Source organism: Anopheles nili, chromosome 2, assembly GCF_943737925.1.
Source record: "Anopheles nili chromosome 2, idAnoNiliSN_F5_01, whole genome shotgun sequence".
Lineage (NCBI taxonomy): Eukaryota > Metazoa > Arthropoda > Insecta > Diptera > Culicidae > Anopheles > Anopheles nili.
In genome coordinates, this window is record NC_071291.1 from 26,099,340 (window position 1) to 26,119,198 (window position 19,859).

The 19,859-nt window shown below is 48.8% G+C and overlaps 1 protein-coding gene across 1 annotated transcript; it reads right to left on the bottom strand.

The window, feature by feature from the left end:
* Window positions 1-12,014: 12,014 nt before the first annotated feature.
* LOC128730400 (bumetanide-sensitive sodium-(potassium)-chloride cotransporter) lies at window positions 12,015-19,513 on the bottom strand. Its single transcript, XM_053823445.1, has 8 exons — window positions 19,161-19,513; window positions 18,325-18,439; window positions 15,496-16,812; window positions 14,630-15,431; window positions 14,177-14,221; window positions 13,762-13,838; window positions 13,259-13,688; window positions 12,015-12,840 (listed from the first exon to the last, which is right to left on the bottom strand). Exons 1-8 carry the CDS (start codon window positions 19,511-19,513, stop codon window positions 12,587-12,589), a joined length of 3,393 nt encoding a protein of 1,130 aa, XP_053679420.1. The 3' UTR covers window positions 12,015-12,586.
* Between the last annotated feature and the right edge of the window lie 346 nt (window positions 19,514-19,859).

Genomic DNA, 19,859 nt, shown 5'->3' on the forward strand with positions numbered 1-19,859 from the left:
TTGAGTGTTTTTTTCTTCGCTTTTTTTGCCATGTGGCACTCGAAAATTGCGCTGAAATTGAATTTGTGTGCTTGTATCGCAAATTGAACACCACGTAACAACATCATCGTCGCTTTCATTAGGTTGAGTAATGTCCCACAAAAAATAAAGACTGCCCAAATTCCTAATGCTTGTCATACAGCGCCGAAAACCAAACCCGGTGCATGCGTAGCGTGACAATCAGCCGCCCGCACGTGATCGGCGTCAGTATGTTTTGGCTGTGGGCAGGTTCTACGCATTGAGAGATATGCTGCATGGTTACGGAATTCCTACCCTTTTAACGTATGCTGAGCATGGCGTTAGGATTGCTAAAAATAGCACCAAAACGTCGCAGTTTCCTCCAGTACTATTTGCTTGCATGCTAGATGTTACCGTTTCTAGGAAAGCCCCCTTTTTTTTGGGGTGATTATTTTTCGCACACGCAAACGTTTCGCTTCTTGGGGAAATTATCTCCCAAGCATGTGCAAAACAAAAAATTACAGCAGGCACTCATGTACTCATGGCCTTGATTGGTCTTGGCTAAATGTAGATTCTGAAACTTTTCGGAAGCTTCAACAAACGCTCCCTTGTGTGGGAGCATACGCGCGAAGATTCGGATCCTTCACATTAGGATTTAGCATCCTTCACACCCACATGTCTGCATACATTTGGCGTTCTCCACAAACGCCCCATCATATTACGCAGCCTGTTGCTCATGCGGCACTCGGTACTGCCTTCATTGCTCATCTATCAGACGTTACGCCTGAGTGAACGCGATTGGCAATATCAAAAGAGAAGAAACAAAATGGCAAGCTTCTCCGGTTCCCTCCGGAAGAGATGCCGATACCAGGCATCGATCGATGGAGCGTTTCCAGCATGAATAATATTGCAGCTATGGCACGACGCACGCATCCAACATCACTTCATGGAGTAGTTTGTGCCTTCCGGAATGGTTCCGCCTCACCCACGGAGCATAATGGAAGGTGGCAACATCAACGTAACGCACGCACGATTGTCAACATTTGCTCATATGATAAACTGGTAAACGTGCCAAATGGGCATCATGTCGAATGTTGCACACTACCAGACGGTCCATCGGTGTTGATGAACACGGATTGATGATGGATGACCCCACAGGATGAAAGCTCTCGGTGTTACAGGATGCAGGAAGAAAGACAGGGACAGTGGGATGGGAAAAACAGCCTAGCTGGAACGGCTGCTAGCTGGGATAAATTGAATTTTTGTGCTGCCTTTCAGCGTCGGCGAATTGCTTTTTGTGGTTTGCCAGGGAAGCAGAAAAACCACACCGTGCAATCTAAGATCGGCCGGTGGCAAACGAAATATGGTAAGTGGAGTGGCACCATCTGCCCAATTTAAGGACTCCCGGATGGTCCACTTGCAGCATGGTTCGATTGAGTTTCGATCGATTTTCTTTGTGCCACGTGTGCTCGAACAGCTTATCTATAATAGAGGGGGCTCATTTTTTTATCCACACTCAAACGCCCTCGCTCGGGAAAAGCGTCCAACCCGAAACAATCTTGATCAACCGTATTCCCAAATCAACCCGCACCGACCAGCTAAAGTGCAACAACGTTGCGTGTGAAGAGCGAAAAGCCCAAAGCCGGCAAGTTGAACATGAAAAATGACCGACTCCGGGTCGTGTGACGTCAGCGGGAAGTCATACGAGCTTTCGAAGTGGGACATGTAATCGAACGCTGCTTATCGGCCCTTTGGTGGCAACCAGCAAGACTGCCGTTATCACGGTCGCCATTTAATTGAAAATAAAGGAAGCCATCAGCACCGAAAAGTTAGCGAGTTCGCTTTTCACCCCGCGTGCTCTTTCAGCGTTCGTTCAACAGATTGATTACGATATTGATAAAAACTAAGCCCACCAGCGGGATCCGGAAGTGAGGATGCACGAGCGTCAGAGTCGGCTTACGAAGCCCTTGCAGAATGAGTAAAAAAAAGATGGCCACCGAACTGGCGTGTCATCCATTCATTCGTCCATCAATCGAACGTCGTTTGGAGTCACGGGAGCTTCGAGTGGACGAAAATATTATTGCCCTTCATTTGTGATTCAATCCGATGTGGGGACAAAACACACAGCAGACGAAAAGCAAGCGAATCATCCGTGTAGGCTTGTTAGCGTCAGTTCGTCAGGATGTAGCCCACTGACTTCTGACTGGTCGCCTGGGAGGCCGGGAGACTCTATTAGCGTCTGTAGCAGATCGCTGGCGCCGAGGAGCGGGATTTTATGCAAAAACAAATCCATCCTTCGCAGGGCGGATTCGCGATACCAAACGAGCAAATTGATACCGCTGAATATTCACACGCCGTGTCGGATGCGCGTTCGGGGCGTGAAACACAACCCCAAATGGGACAACCCGGCACGGCGGGGGTTTGTTGCTCCGGATTTATTTCAGCATGCGTTTTCTTTTTTGTTTTCGGTTCAGTTTGCTCTTCGCTCTCGTCTGAAGTCGCGACATTCCAGTTCACCAGCAGCCTGAGTCGATGATCTGAAATGGTGATGAGCCGTGGGCTGTGGAAGTGCGTTCGCGTGAAGGCAGAAAACCCACCCCTATTTGCTGACGGCGGCCATCGTACACCGTTGCCGTGGGGAAACGGTTGCATTATGGATTCGGCGTCCAGAAAGGGCGGCCATCAAGTGGCATCCGGTAGACTCACCCCAGACCAGCTACATCAACAGCGCGAGCACGGATTGTAAACATGCGGCTGTCGTTTCGATGGGTTTCGATCGGAGTTTTAAAGCGAGCATAAAACCGGCACCGGGTTCGATAATTGGCAATTCGTGAACCGTGACGACTCGAAAACAGATCCCCCAAGCGTCCAGATGGGCCCACGTGAGTCGAAATGCAATGCGCTACCGGGGCCATTTTAGAGGTCTACGTGCCATGAGCGTGTGCCTAAAAGTCACTGGAACAGGCACAGGTTCCAGCGCTTGCTGCGATTGATGGCCTTCTGGTTGGGAAAATTGTCAAGTTATTTGTTTTCCGTTTGCTGCTCAATTTGTGCTAAACCACTCGCGAAGGTTTACCCTTGGTGTTTACTTGGGTATTCTCGACACACGAAAAAAATCGATGTTTACTTTTGATCACACCGCGGGCGTGCTGAGAGTGAACTGGATACGGATAAAAGCGGTCCGTTTGGGGGCAGTGAATTATCGACTCGCTGGCAGAATGACTGTAGCTGTCTTATCTCATCCTAACGGGAGGTGCGTATCACAAGGGTGCGCCCATTCATCAGCGCTCGAGAGGAATTTACGGGCCTCACGCGGAATGTTTGCGTAAACATTGGCTGCCCGTGAGCGGAATCATGCTTTAAATTATCATCCCAAATTGGTATTGATAGAGAGAAGGCTTTTGCCAGAAGCTGCCTGCTTTACGATACGTCGAAACGGACGGTGCTGTTGGCACTGCCATCATTCTTGAGTGCGATTACATCAAGGACTAGCGGATTTTTCCAATACTCGATCCGCGGCTCGTTCCGGTTCCGTGTAATGGCGCTGTCAATTCAAAGCCAGATACGACCCGAACACTCCGGTTGCGTAACGAGCAAGGGATTTTTGTTGTTAGATGGAATTTCAAGAGCAACTCATATACTGCAGGTGACATCTCCTGCACCGTTGTTCCAGTGTCACATGCACGTTGGACCTGCCGAGTCTTTTCAAATATTTCCCCGATCGATTGGGCAATGGCAGGTCCCGTCTGGTAGCAACAGCGACCGAAGGATTGACGCTTTATCGCCACACACAGGAACGTCCAATCCGTCCATGTAACTCCAACGACGTCCTCGGCAAGAAAAAACTGCATTTATGCTCGACAACACCGATCGTGCGCTTATGCAAACCAGCGTCCGGGCTAGCGGCGCATCGATTTGTGTAAATAAAATTCATCGATCTTGTTTGCAAATTTTGCTGCAAGCTCTTTTTTTGTGTGTGTGCGAAATATCGATATTAATAATTCATGACCCTAATGCACCGTTTATTTGAATAGCCTTTAACCTATGAATCTGCGCTGGCTGGTTATTCAATCTACTTGTGCTTCGCCATCGTCCTCATCCTGACAAACAGGTCACGACATCTCGTACTGCAAATCGACGAACGAGCGCACGAGTTAGGGTTTAAAACAATGTTGCCCATAACGAGTCCTAAGTGGCTCGATCTCTCATCGATTGGGTCCTGCACCTGTTACCCACTGACATTGAAAATCGTGTCCATGCAAGCCCGCAACCCTAAGCATGACGATGGTAGGATATTTACCAACACGTGGAGAAGCACAGGCAGGTAATTGTTGAATCCTGCTCCATGGGCTATCAACGCAAGGACCAAGGGACCATCCCGGAGGTACGGCTCGGAAAAACTGAAGCGTGGAACGTAATTGGCGCTAATTTTCCATCGAATCGGCTACAACATCCTGCTGCCGGCACCGGTTGTCACTAAGCGGATGTAACAAACCTCGTCCAGACAGCGTAGTCCCGTGGAGATACCAGGCCGACCGGTAAAGTTTGCAAAATGGACCCCATTGGACGAGAAGGAAGCGAGAAAAACAATCCTCCGGTGTGTCTGGAAAGCAGGACGATACGCACCGGTTAAAACAGGGACCACTTTAATTGCCCCATCAAGAGCCTAGATAATTAGCGGCATGATCTTGTTTGCGCTAGCATTTCTTCAATCCTTGCCTCGATGCCAGCTCGTAAACAAGCCTTTTCCTGCAATGCGGAAGGTTTTTACAATTCTACGTTGTAGGATGCTTTCACTCGATGCCGTTATTTATCGTGGGTTTTAAATATGCTGGTGTCGATTTGGAGAGACTTTCTAGGAAGTTCTCCCTGCATATTCGTAGCAACAGACACAAAGCTGCTCGAGCGCATCGACTCTCAATTGTGTGTAAATTTCAAGAAATCTCAAACATCGCTCAAAAGGTCAAACGGTTGCAAAGAAAAGCACCGAAAGCATGCTCGCCACAACCACCACGAATGCACATTATCAGCTAGTCCGATGGTTCGAGTGAAAACCAAAAGCTCTAAATCGATACCGTCCATTGCACCCACGTTCTATTGACCTGCCGCGTGGCCTGTGAACTGACCAGCGACATGGGGAGGAATGATAAAACCCCACCCAAAGGGCCGGTGTTAGGACGCAATCGTGCAAAACCCTCGTTACGGTGAGGGTTGTCGGGTTGCATTTCGTTATTTGTCTGCGTTTGACTGCACTTGCACTGCCACTACCGCTGAGAGGTTAAATATTCATCATAATTGCACGCTCGCTTGTGCACTGTGAGTTTGGTGTGATTTTCCTCCCACCATCCACAAATCCCAGACCCCCCACCGAGAAACGCCTTTGTCGGTGGGATCTGCAGGGGTTCACAGGGTGGGAAAATTGCGGTGCCAAATGAACAGTAACAAATATCGAAACCGATTACAATGGAACGCAGCTCCACTCCCTCGGTTGCCGCACCGTGTCCCATTTGCGTTGAACCCTCGCACTCGAGTTAGTACAATTATCATGGTGTTTTTGTTGCCCGCAGCGTTGCTTGGGTGGAAAAGAAGTGACCTGCTGTGCGGAAAGGATAGTAAAAATCTACGGCCATGGAATTGAGTAAAGAATTACAATGCCACTTAGCACTGATAACTGAGAATGGATCTTCAATTTAGAGCCCCACAAGATAAAAAGCTCGTGGAAAACGTTTCACCGAGCTACAACGTTTACAGCATTTGAGGTTGCGGAATTGGAAAAACACAGCAGCTTACGAATGTTGAAACGTTTATCACGTCGGAAAGGTTCTTTACGCTCTTCTGTCCAGAACATCTAGCGTCCTCATCAATCATTTATCACTTTTCCGGAAGCCGTGATGTGTATCTTTAAAAAGAAAATTCTAATTATTGCACAAGCGAACGATGAAAATGATGCCAATGAACAGGTCATATTGTTAAACAACGTGCATTAAGTAGATCAAATTTTATTTCGTTCGCCGAAATGCCTCAAACATGGTTCACTGGAACCTTTTTTTTGTTTATTTGCGCTCATATTTCACATTAGTGTACGCGTTATAATCGCAGATGTTTGCATGGATAAAAACGGACTGGCATATTCAAAACGAATCCTCGTTCTCCGGACCTTGGATTATTATTTACAAAAAAAGTATGATTGCTTTTTGGATCAAAGAAGCCATGGCATTGAAGTGCAAAGTAGACCTGTTGCTCGGCGCTGACACTGGCGTAAACAATTATGTTAGCTTTATCCGGCAGCTAGGTTTTTTTTTCATTTTTCTTTCCATTATCCTGTTGCTTCTTGCATTAAGTGCTTCGTAAATGGCACCTCATAAGAACGCTCGGGGATTTCCCAGGTGTACAGTCTAAAAGACCTCGAATGAGTCTTCAAATCTCATTTGGTTGTTTTAACACCTGCATTAACATGCGTACAAACGGTTCGTGGCTCGTTTTTTTGGGTGTGCGTGTTGTCATTTCTATTTACCATTCGCCGTCCAATCATGGAAGCAAGAAGCAAAGATTTTTAGCACCGAATTTAATCTCACCCACATGAGACGTATTATTTTCTGACGGCTCCCTGCGGAAGCAATGGACGTGTGTGCGCTTCTGATAAAATTTTGCGTATCGCAATTGATGGGGAAACATAATCAAACGTTATATTTCAAACACGGATTGTCTCGCATTGGAGTGAAAGAAAAACACTTACCGAAAGTTCGTCAATCTTTCGCCTAATGGAGGTGGAAAATTGCTCTTTATTTTTCAATTTATCTTTGCTTGTTTTCGTTGCCAAGAATGTTCCACACAGTCGATAAATGGTGTCAAGCTCTCCAAAATGTAAGCTCGGTTAACTCATACTCCAGCTGCACCGAGGCGAAACCTTGAAACAAACCTTCGCGAAGCGGATTACACTCGAAAGGGCCAATTTTCCTCACCCACCTAGATCACGTGAAGGAGCTGGATAAAATAAAGATGGCAACGGCTGGCTAACGATCACCGTTACGCGGGTCCACGATCTGCCCCGGTAGGCGGGAACGCAGTTTACACTCGTGTGGCCATCATTGCAATCAATCTGCCTCACTCGACCCCCCGTCACAAACGCTAAACGGCGTTAGCAATCCCGCTCCGGTGCTGGCTTGCGGAATATGTTGCCCCTTTCGCACGATACCACGACCCGGATTAGCATAATGCCACACACGGGCGCGAAACAAGACGCACACTTTTCACCTCGGCCGGCTGGCAAGTGTACGGAACGATCGAACGAATTGCCTCCAATCAACACGCGGTTGTCACACAAACATATCGCACGTTCACTTTCAACCCCTTTTGCAGCGATTCGGCAGGGGAGTTGGAAACGCGTGCCCGCCACACGATCTCGACACCCACTCGAGTTGGAGCATCCTTTGGCCAATTTCGGTGGCCAGAGTGTCTCAAAAACAGATAATATTAATAAAAACCACTCAAACACACACACACACTCTCTCTCTTCAGAACACCTGGCACCGTCGGTTGCCAACACTGGCGTTTCAGTCGATTAAGAGAGTTGATTTATTAAACATGAATTTTCCACCAATGGTTGCTGATGGTTGGACGAGTCGAGTGAAATTTTTGGCACTTTCGTCACTCGGGGCAACGAAACGCTGCTTATCCAAGTACTCCGGGTGATGCACGTCACAGTGAACACGCGGATACGCCGTCAAACCTTTCGGGTCTAATGATTACAGCCTCACACACGACCAAAAATATCCACCACCATGGGGACCGTTGATCAAAAGTGTTTCCTCGAATGTGATCAGAGTTTTTCCCCCACAACCGCGACAGGACGAAACGCCAAGCACGCACGTACAAAAATTCACCAGCCCCACGCGTATACGCGCGTACAGTCCACGCGGTTGTCGGTGCGTTAGTGGCGTTTTGGTGAACGCGTTTGAATGGTTTGGCCGTGCGGGCCCCAAACGCAGCTCCAACGGTCTGACCCGGCTGGCCCTGTTCGGCAGCGTGCTCGGGGAAAACTCGCCCCATGTTCGGGTTCGGTAGCGCGCCGATCTAACGACGACGACAGCCGAACCAACGATGGAACGCTGGCCGTTGCTGGCTGGGTAGCTGGCAGTGCGATGCCGCGTGCTCTGTGGCGCGGTTTCCGTCAAACGGATTTTGCAAATTTTATGGCGCGGAAGCTGATGTTGAATAAATGTTGCGCTTTAAAGCGCGGACCCGACACCGGTTCGGCTGGTGTGAGGTGGCTGAAAAAGAGATACTTTTGATGATACCAGGCTGTTTGTTTGTTGGCTATTTCGACTATACCACCTCAAGCTGGATATACAAAAAGCGGTCTAATAATGCATGCATTAGGTGAGCCGGGCAGAGAAAGCTCGCACTTGTTATTCAAATGATCGGCCCAGCGTGATGTTGGCTCCGAACGAAAGAACCTGGTTTCGTTAGGCTGCCGTTTGGGGAGATGTGATGCAATTTTTTTATGATCGATTCGTCTAAAAAAAATAGCTGACATTTGTGTCATTTTGTAACCAATCATCAAACCAGTTAGAGTGTTGCAAATCATTCGCAGCCCCAAACTCTGATATTGGAAAATTTGACATTATGCTTCGTGATACCTCAACCAATTCAAACAGAAATAAAAACTGAATACGCTTCGAGGGGTTTGTGGAATGAATCGCCACTAAACATGCTAGCGATTAACGTGCTCGATTCGGGAAGTATTCACATACGTTTGGGCAACGAGCCCCATCAAAGACCCAATGCCCCAAGTTGCCGCCATCAATGGTATTAATCCGATTTATGTCCGCCCGTGCCCATGAGACTTTCTATTAATTCCCCCAGGAACGTTTGCTAGCTCCTACACGATCGATACTTGGGACGAAGAATTCCTCCAGCCATCTCAAATAGCAAGCCCTGTTCTATTAGGACAGCACGCGTCTTCGAAGGTTGCATGTGAATTCCACCCGAGCAACGACACAAAAGCGTCCTTCTTTTGGATTGCGTAATTTGGTACGACTGCTGTGGAATGTTACGGATGCTCTCCTCGGGTACACCATTAGCTCGCAGCAAAATTAGAATGTGTGTTTGGAATTTATTCCTGATGACGATCGTCGTGGCTCGTGGAGAGAACCGCAACCACGGAGCACGTGCGATGCTTAGGAAAATAGACGATTGAGAGTGGAAAAATAAATGCTCACTGTATACGCGCGATAAGTGCCACCGAATGAGCCAAAGGACATTACCAACCTGTGCGTAATTGTAGCATTGCGATTCGATCCCGGATTGCAGCACAACATTCGAGGAACGATATCAGCCGTGTGGGTTGTGATAATGTACATTACGGAAATTATAGCATCGTGCATTTTGCGTGTCCACCCTGCGCCAAGCGCATCGATCCTTTAATGCCTCCACTTCAACAGACGGCATGCATCATTAAAGCCACCCTGGCTTGATACGTATCGAGTACGAAACAGTCAAAGTAGAAAATCAATCAAAGTAGCCCGTCGGAAAAGCGCTTTCGCCACACACGCCAAGAATGCTGCCATCACAAAAGGTCGGAGGCATCAACGGTCACGCAACAAAGGGCTCGATTATGTCCGGACATGATTGACCGGGCTGTGAATGAGCCGTACGTGACTTAGAACCGACAATGTGATTAATGATGGTTATGTTGGCCGGAAAATGTCTACCACGTGCCACCAACACGCATATCGAACGTTAGAACGAAGATCTTTCATCCACAGTTGCATGTGAGGAAAGTGTTACGAAACACTATTATTTTGATTGAGAAAAGTGTTGCTTGGTCGTTGGGATCTTATAGAATTTTAATTTAAAAAGAAACTGAGAAGCTACAGAATTTAAAAAGTGTCTTCTTCCTGTAATATGCCTCTTGTGAGGTTTAGGTAATATGGAAATTTTATTTCCGCTTCCATGGTTCAACGTTCATCGTAAAGATCGTTCACCCGGCAACAGTGGAAGCTTCCGGTCGATGGAAACATTTCCCGACTGGCTTGAAGCACCTCGTTTCGTTCTTTAAATGGAAAAAAAACTCCAGAAAAATCCGTTTCCAAAACGAAAACCCATTCATGCGAGGTAAGCTCTCGAACCAGCTTGAAGCGGCTTCTCAAGTGCAGCAGTAGTGTTCTGTAAGTATGTCTTTTTACTTATTATTTTCCCAAAGGTCGAAGAGAACGGAAGCATAATTCTCGATAGATAGCAGCGTTTTTTTTTTGTATGTTGCTCTGGGGAATCCTTGCAGAGCCTTCCCAGAAGCATGGAGCTCAGCACGCTAGAGAAAAGCACAGGAAACGATCAACGAAGCGTGGTAAAAATTCCGATCAGTGTTTACTTTGTCCCAGGAACCCTTAAACTTAACCTACTATGCTTTTGCAAAATTACTTTCTTCCATCGTTTCGTTAGAATACAATTTTGCCCTGAATGGGTGTACTGAAATGATGGAACTTTTTGACTGATAACAACAAACTTGTGCCCAGAAGGCAAAAAGCTCTCTTTCTATGCTTCGCGCTTCCACAATCCTTTCACGGTTTCGGATGCCCAGTGGTCTCATGGCGTCTCGGTCAGTTTGGCTACTTAATTTAGCGGGAAGTTGCTGATGTTTATTTCCCGAAAGTACTGTGGGCGATAATTTATGGTTCGATAACGACCGTTTCGCGGGAGGAACGATTCGTTCCGGTTCGCTAGAAGTGGCACAGCAGCATATCACACAATCAAAACCAAACGAAATTGATTTACTTTGAGGAGTTTTATTTCATTTTATAACAAACACGTTGCAACATGGCTCTAAGCATGGCCGTGCGAGCGGAACAGCTTCAGAAAACCGTGGCTACCATTCTACTATAATCTACTTTACGAGGTACCCCATGCGTGCTACTGTTGATGGAAAATCGCGACATTGGACGCCCATCTTGATCCTGATACTGATCGCATGAAATGTCATGTCACCGCCAACGGAAAAAAGGCACTCTGTGGCGCTCGCCATCATCCACCATCGTCCGCTTGTCCATGCTAATTCCTAAAGCTACAGTAATGCATGCGCCGGGAGGCTAATCCTAGCGTAAATGAAATAATACTATAAATAACAAAGCACACCCGGCACGCTACTCTCAGGGACACCACTGCCAACGGGGATTTTCAACTTCTTCTCTCTCACTCCAGCTCCAGCGGCCGGTAGGTGGATAAATAATACTTATTGCTCACCCTCCACGCTCAGTGCAGAGTGGGTGGCTCATGCCAACTGGGGAAGGACATCGCTTAACGGTACGGAATGTGAAAGGGCAGTGGGAGATATCCTGGCGAAGCGGAGAACGTCTCTCAGCTGAAACCGCCAAAGGTCAAGTGCGAGTGCTTGATAGCCTGGAGGATGAACGTGTCCCGGACAAGATCGCAACAATTCGTCCTGGAAAATTCCCACCGCTCAGATCGGGCCGGTACTCGCCCGCTCGAAAGCAATGCAATAAAAGATGCATTTTTCACTTCAGTGCACTATTTCACAGCTGCGAGTTCGGGACCGACCGGGTGCAAGGACGAGACATTTGCAATGGAACAGAAAACAAACCCAACTGCTGCATGTTGGGAGTCGGCATCTCGGAACCCGAAGCAATACACACGATTAGATTAGGACGACTCAGGCCCACCCGAGTGGGATGGTTAAAGGGTTGAAGGGAGGAAAACATGAAAATACACAATCACACAATCAAAGCCAACCAGCTTCCCACAAACCACCACAACGACGACGGCCAGCCGCAGGAAACGAGCAAGCCCTCTTCAAACAAGGCGCAAAAAAGGATACCAAGTGGTGTCTCTTTACTCCCCGTGACCCTTGAGAGAGACCGGTCCAAGGACACCATTGCTGGGTTCAAGTTTTAGTTCCCTTGTGCGCGTCCTACTTTCACAGAGACCGTGGGCTTAAAAGCAAAACAATAAATTGACCAACGTCAGGAGCCGTTTGTCAACGGAGCGGACGATGTGGTCGCCCATGAACGCTCCAGGGACAGAACGCACAGAATAAATATGATAAAAACGCGATGAAGCATGATACGGAAACCGAACAAATAGCCCAACCAGCTTCCAACCCTTTACCAGGTGATGATGGGCCGGAAAATAGAAACACACCGCCAGCAGCCGTTCATGGATGTGCCCATTAACGGAGGGTTTTTGCCTCGAAGAGCTTCTCGGAAAAGACCCGTTCTCGTACGTCTTCTCCCGCAAGGTGCTGCTGTAATGGGTTTTGCTAATGCAAAACCCCTTTTATCGCACCCGCTCGATCACTGGAACACAATGGGGCGCTCGGTCCGGGAGCTATAAGTTAGAATGCGAATAAAGAGGTACGTTGAGGTGTTTACGGAATCGAAATCGCGATTGGAGTGAGTCAAACGCCTCGACGTGTGCACTGGTCCAGGTGTTTCGCAACGAAGCTCCACGGCTCCGGTGAATGTGGTAGCGTGAAAATGGGGAACGTGGAAAATTCCTCGACGTGTGATGGGAAAATGTCGACTAAAATGCAAAGACGAATGTCGAGAATGCGCCAACAAGGGCCGCTTGGCTTCTAGGAGTAGAACGTCAACACGGACGTTTGGTTGCCTCGAACGAACAGGAACGGAGGCAGATCCCGGCTCAGCGCCTCCAGCCAGGCCATGTAAAGTGGAGCCGAAACGACGCCCTTCCGTGGCATCGGAAGCGTCATCACGACGAGGTCGGACTTGCTCGAGTGTTTTAGCAGGTATTCGCGCAGGTTCAGGTGCCGGTTCGTTTTGTCCTGCACGGCCAACAGTTCCGCCTTCGATATATACGATGCACCGGCTAAAAAGGTGAACGAAAGAACGAAGAAGTAAGAACGTCAAAATTGTATCAGTGCAACGTATGAGCCCGTTTGCCAATGGAATTGCAGATGGAAAATTGCATTACGAGACCAAAAGTTCATCAAAACAGAGCACGGAGTGGGCCGTTAAACTCAATAAATGTCAACTGACTGTAGTCGTCTCGAAACAAGCAAAACAAACCCCGTTCGCTGAGAGCTACGTGAGCCCGCTGCTTGCGAATGGGAATGAAAAGTTTTAATTGAAAACGCCACTTCAGCGACGGCAGAAAACAAAATGCCACTCGGGGGCGTGTTGTTTGTCGCCGCCGGGTTGTACTCGCGTTAATTTCCCGTGCAACGTGGCCTCTTCAAATGCAAATTTCCTTCCGACCGTTGGGCACAGCCGCTCGCCAGGCTCACCTGTGCTGGCATCCGAGATGTCGTCCTTTCCGGTAAACTCCTTAATTAGCGCCTTGAAGAAATCGGCCATCTCTTGGTTCGGCTTCTTGGTGACATCTGGCAGCAGCTGCAGATCAGAGTAGTCGATGCGGAACTTTGCCAACAGACTGGCCATGTTGCGCTGCTCGAACTCAAGCTCCGTCTTACGGTTGGCCAGCGCAAATACGCGCAATTTGCACGAACTCCAGTTCCGCCGGGTGCTGATGATGTACGGTAGCAGTAACGTGAGCCCACCATCGTCGTACAGCCAGTACACATCGATGACGCCCGTTTTCTTCTTCGAGGTGAACTGCGTCAGGTCGTCGAGCACCTCCTTCGGTAGCTCGGAACCACCGGGACCGCGATACAGCAAGGACGGATCGCCTCGTTTCAGCGACCGCTGGCCGGTTTCCTGGAAGTACGGATTGAAGGATCAACGTCAAAATAGAATGAATCCGCAAGGATAATAAACGCCCGTGACCTACCGTTATGAGTTTCGCGTTGATGTCAATCGGATCCGGTGCTACGGAAATGGTTTTGCTCAGGTCACTCGTACTGCTGGCTAAAAGTGGCAGAAAAGTGAATCAGCAAAAAGTGTATCCAACACATAAAGACTCACACTCAAGCACACAGAGTCGGTCCTTTTCGTTGTCACGAGAATCGAGAAAAAGAATTCATCCTCAACGTTATGTCATTTCAACGTGCTTCCAAAAACAAGCAGCACGAAATTCAAAGTCATCAAGCTATTATTTCATCATACTACGACCGCGTAAGGATAATGGCAATGCAGGAGCATGCTGCAAGCGCGTTATTTGTCCACATGCAGTACAGCACGTCCTACTTGTTAAACTGATTCATTCTGCTTGTCTACCATCTACGGACCGTCTGCGGGTAACTTACCCTTGAGGTTTTTGCAATTTTTCTCATTCACATCAATGGCTTGATCTGTAGCGAGGACGCCCGACGGAGCGGTGACGTGCGCGTTCCAAGTGCATTGGTTTTACATTCCACATTCCACATCATAGCCACACAATCATCGCCGACATCGCCATCATCAGCATCATTGTCATTGACGGGCATCGGGGGTTCGATCGGGTGAGTTCAGTGTGTACGCGAGCGTTCCGTGGGTGTGCGCATTGTTATTTGATCAGGCAAGAGATGGTGTTGGGTTGGCAAAAAGAGGGTTGTAAGAGGGATGTATTGGAGGTGTGTTTTCATCGGTTGGGTTTTGGTTTTGGTTTGGTGCATTGCATGCGAAGAGGCGAAAGTAGGAAAATATATATATATATATATGTATATTCAATAGAGTCAAGTAACGCACAATAGCGCATTAGATCGCACCGAAAAGCTTACCTTGCGACACGTTACGACTCAGCGAATCGCAGCTACCGTGCAGCGAGCTGACCTTGTTGTGAGAAAGCAGATCATTCGTGCTGTCGTTCGACACCAGCGTGCGCGGATACTCCGAGATGAACTTCACCGTGTCCTCGCCAAGCACCTGCGAGTAATCGAAGCCCTTGCTGACGCGCAGGATCGCCACCGATAAGTACATGTCGAGCGCCTTGTGGACCACGTTGAAGTACTGCTCCAGCTCGGTTGACTCGCACCGATCCCAGTCACTCTTGTAGCCCATCAGCAGCACATTCGGGCGTAGTTTCCCGATACCGGACGCTTGCATGATCGCACGTGCACCCGTCTCGAAGTCGTTGTCGTCGATCAGCGAGTAGAAACCCTTCACCTTGTGACGCCGGAACCACTCGGCGGCCTTCTTCTGCAGGTGATTGCGGTACTTCTGCGAAACGTGCGTCTTTGTGACGTGGCCGCACACGAGCAGTGACAGCTTCTTTGTGAGTAGATAGGCGAAGTTCACTAGCAGTGGACGTGAGCTAGGATGTCCACCGAGAACCAGTATCTGCGGCCGGTAGTTCTTGACGTGCTCCTCGACGTTGTTCAGCTGCTGCACGGACATCAGTGCGTTCTTGTACGTTTGAGCTTGCGTCGTTGAGCCCCAGTTAACGTCCGGTTTGCGGTAAGACACAATGAGGTACAGCGAGAGAACGGCGGCGAACGTGACCAGAGCCGTTGGCCAGGAAATCAGGAACATGACAGCAATACAGAAAATAGCACCTATCAGGCTAAGCCACATGTTGTAATACTGCAAGGGAGAGAAAAGCACATGTGAAATGTTGTCTTGTGAGCTGAGTAAAGAAACAACACACCTTGAACGTTGGACGCCACCCGACGGGCTTTGCCAAACTGGCGTGGAATGTGCTGAAGTTGACCAGGCAATACGCCGCCAGAAAGAAGTTCGAGATGAGTGGTGCGATCATGTTGAGATCACCAACAAGGATCACCGCCACCGAGATGATAAACGTCAGGATGTAGCCACGTACGGGCTCGTTATTCTTGCCGAAGCCCTTACCAAACCAGCTGATCTTGGGGTACAGCTTGTCCTTGCACAGCGCCTGGAACACCTTCGGAGCTGACACGAGACTTGCCAGAGCAGAGGATAGCGTTGCGGCAAAGCAACCGGCGTAAATCAGTGGCCCGAAGAGCGATACCAGCTCCATCACTTGGAAAGAGTTGTGCAGTCCGTAGCTGCATCCTTGTTCCGCGCAGATCGAGAAGTCCCACGTTCCGTTCGCTACGTCCGTGAGGTTACCAGTGGCATCTCGCAGCACCGTTGCACCAGCGATCACGGCCATGCCAATATAGGAAGCCGACGTTAGCACGATGGCCAGGATCGTGCCCTTCGGAATGGAAGATGACGGGTCCTTCAGATCACCGCTGATGTTGGCCCCGGCCAGGATACCAGTAGCGGCCGGGAAAAAGATCGAAAAGACGGAGAAAAAGTCATGATCCGTGCCCTTAGCCGGTCGGTAATCAGAGTGTAGATTCTCCATCAGCAGTGTGCCGTTGAATCCGATGAAACCACGTGCCACGTCCGTGTCTGATTTTGGTCCCCAGATGGAGCCGACACAAAAGTCTACGATGGCCACGAGCAGGATGATGAGCAGCACGATTTGAGCTTTCGCTTCCCATTCCATACCGACGACAACAATGCACAGCAAAACGACGATCGTGATGCATCCGATGATCCGCACGTCATTCACGGCACCATCGACAATCGACAACCCAAAGGAGGCAAGCAGATCGATCATGGACTCGCAGAAACCGACCACGTACATGGCACAAGCGACGGCGTTTGCGAGTGAGAAAATCAACCCGATTGAGCCACCAAATTCGGGCCCAAGTGAGCGTGATATCATGTAGTACGTCCCACCACCTTTAATCACACCGTTTGTGCTGATGGCGGACATCGAGAGGGCCGTGATTGTGGTCACTACAGTCGTCATCATGATGAGCACGACACCCTGCACGATTCCGGCTTGGCCGACGACCCAGCTCAATCGCAGGAACAACATCACGCCCCAGATGTTTAGCAGGCAGCGCATCAGGACACCCTTAATCCAGCCGAACTTTATGGAACCGTCCATCTCAGCCGGTTCGTGTACCGTCCCACGGCGCATTGTTTCCTGTGGATTGGGAGAAGACACGATTCTTTAGTGCAATTTCCACGACTGCTTTAGCTGCAAAACCGATACAGCATAATTTGCCCTATTCAATACATTTTATTTTAGTTATTATCAAGAGTGCTGTATCGCATACTCCATGTCATCAAGTAATCCTGGTTTCGGTTCCAGTTCGACAGTTCAATGCAAGGAGTATGGAATCTCGTCAAGAAGAGCTTTTCTTAGCAATACAGAGAAAAATCCCAGAAGGATTAAAAATATAACAAAAAATACATCTACCTATCCGTATCGTATCGACAGTACTGGCTAGCACTACCGTAATTTCCAACCATCGGCTATACCAGGAAGTTGTATCCCTTTTACCAGGAGCCGGCGAGGAAAATGTTCAATTAAAAACGATACCGTCAGCGAAGCTAATTAAATTCCTTGCGAATTGCATACCTTCCAGGCGTAAAGCATGAATCTTGCTTTGGAGGCGAATAACTACACGGATCAGTGGCATTTTTATCATCGGTACCTCGTGGAAATGAAATTCCACACTATCAGCACTAAGTCCGAGGGATTTCGAATAAAAATAAAAATTGCTCCCAATTCGCTTCCTACAATTCATGCTTGTTGCTACGAATAACAACACAACGGCAACAACGGCTCTTTATGGTTGCGTCGCGCACGCCATCAACATAGCCAATCAAATGCTCCCATTTGATTGGTATTAATTGGAAACCTCTTCCACCTACACCGGCACACCATTACATCGCACTGTAAGCCCATACGAGCGCGTAGTGAGGTCCGTTTTAATTAACCTCCAACATCTCCGTCCTCGTGCGGTGGGGTGTGATGCACGCGTGAAAAAAAAAAGAAACAGCCACATTAAAAGCCTGCCAGTTTGCCGAGGATCACGGAGCCAGGCGGAGCTGGGAGTCGCCACCGTACCGGGCGAAATAATGGTTCTAAACGAATCCATTTGATCAATTAACGAGGGAGCTTGACCTGGGTTGTTTCGATTAAATAAATTAATCAGACCGTGTTACACCGACTGCTGTGCTCTTGGTGACCTACGCCACGGGAGCATCAAATGCGCTGAGTTGGATCGCAGAATTCTGCGCCTGCAGCAGCTAACATATCAGAAGCAATTTTCAAAAAAGGAAACCCGAAAGGCGCCTGTATCGGGACGTATCTATAGCCAACAGCTGGCTACAGCTTTAAGGACGTTTCTTGTCGCCTTTAAGTGTACTTTTTTTCTGCTAGTGCGAACATGTTTAAAGCGACCGTGTTGCAATGCCGAAAAAAATGCTGCAAGGACTCACACACGGCCGGCGGTAGACGCCGCTATATGAGGAATGTTGGTCGGAAATTTCAATAAAATCCACCCTCGAAAGCATATCCACACATTTCTGATTCTTTTTTTTTTCCTCATGCAATAAAACAACGGCCAAGAACGAACAGCGTGCTCTCGCGCGTATGGAAGCGTATGCTGGTTTGCGGAATTTTTGTCTCGAATACTTTCGCAAGTACCTTGGTTGTGATCGAAGCGTCGTGTAGCTCGTCCAACGTGGGCCTCTGATTGCCCTGGAATGACAGGATGTTGCGATAGTTATCCATCCGCGGTAGAGCCTCTCGTGTGAAGTGTCTGAAAAGCAGTAAAGCAAATAAATTACCGATATTAAGGCAACGTAATTGGCGGATGTGCTAGTGTTTAAAGCCTTTTGTGGTTTCAGTTACATACGGCTTATTAAGGCTTAGCGCTAGCAAACGACTGACAACGAAGCGTGCGGGAGAACTTTAATTTCCATCGAACCAATTGCCACATCAAACTGCTCGTCCTGAAGGGCTTTTTCTCGCGCGTTTCAAACGCGAGCACTTGAACGATCCAATACTGCGGGCAACATGATAGCCGCAATCTGCGCCGTGGTTAGACGAAGCAGCATCAATCTTCGCAATCGCGGGTAGACCTCCGAAAATGTTTCCCAGAAATTGCTATCATACCACGGCACGGTATGCAGCAAGTGTGAAGGATCTTAATTGGATGCTCATCCCACGGAATGGGTTCGGATCTCCTCATCCACGCGACTCACCTGAATTTTGTGCGTACACGACGCAAGCCATGGCTACCTCCTTCTGCGGAAGGTTGAGTCCTCCAAAAAGGACGCCAAAAAAAGGACTTCCCAAAAACCGCCAACGGTTTATTTACATAATGTTGTTTTTGGCCAAATACGGTTGCCACGTCGCAAAGGTCAGAAGCGCAGCAAACAGCGCACATCGATAAAGGGCTGCCGAACGAAAAGGATGCGATCCCAATCATTCCACCTTCTCCGAACCTCACACACACACACACACATACACGCACTTACCGAAAACTCCGCGCATAGCGGTTCTCATCGATCAGATTATCCTCCTCGTCGTCGTTGGAGTCCGACTCGCCACCCTCGACGTTGAAGCGGGTCGAAGGCTTTCGTTGGCGCGGCTGTTCCGGATCCCGGTCGCGGTCGGTGCGGAAACTGCTGCGAAGGGACTGCAAACGAGAGGTGCGCCGTTTGACCATCTCCTCCGGGAAGACGTCGTCCTCGGTGGCCGGTTCAGGTGCCGTGCCATTGCCGGGCCCATGGGCGTCATGATTGACAAGGTTAACCTGGAACCGGTTCGCTGACTGATTACGCGGCAGGGCGTTCAGTTCGACATCGTTCGCACCCTTCGGGTCTGTCATGTTTGGTGGTGGGTCCACCGGTGGATGGTGGTGGTGGGTGCAGAGAGCAATCGCAACCTTCGATTGATGAGTTTTTCCTTTTTCCACCCGGGCGCAAACCCCCGTTGCGACGGTCGGCGCCTTGTGAACGGGATTACCTGTCGCTCGAGGCGCTTCACGAGCCTTGCACGGAACCGGCTGAACGGGTGAGTAGAAAGAAAGCGAAAATTATAATTAAAATCAATTTCCGTTCCGCTGAAGAAGGGTTGGTTTGGTTACAGAAAAATTGGCTCGTTACAGCTGTCACCACCCTCGAGTCTTTGGTGACGTGCGAAAAGAGTGAGGTTACATTTAGGTTGCTTCACGG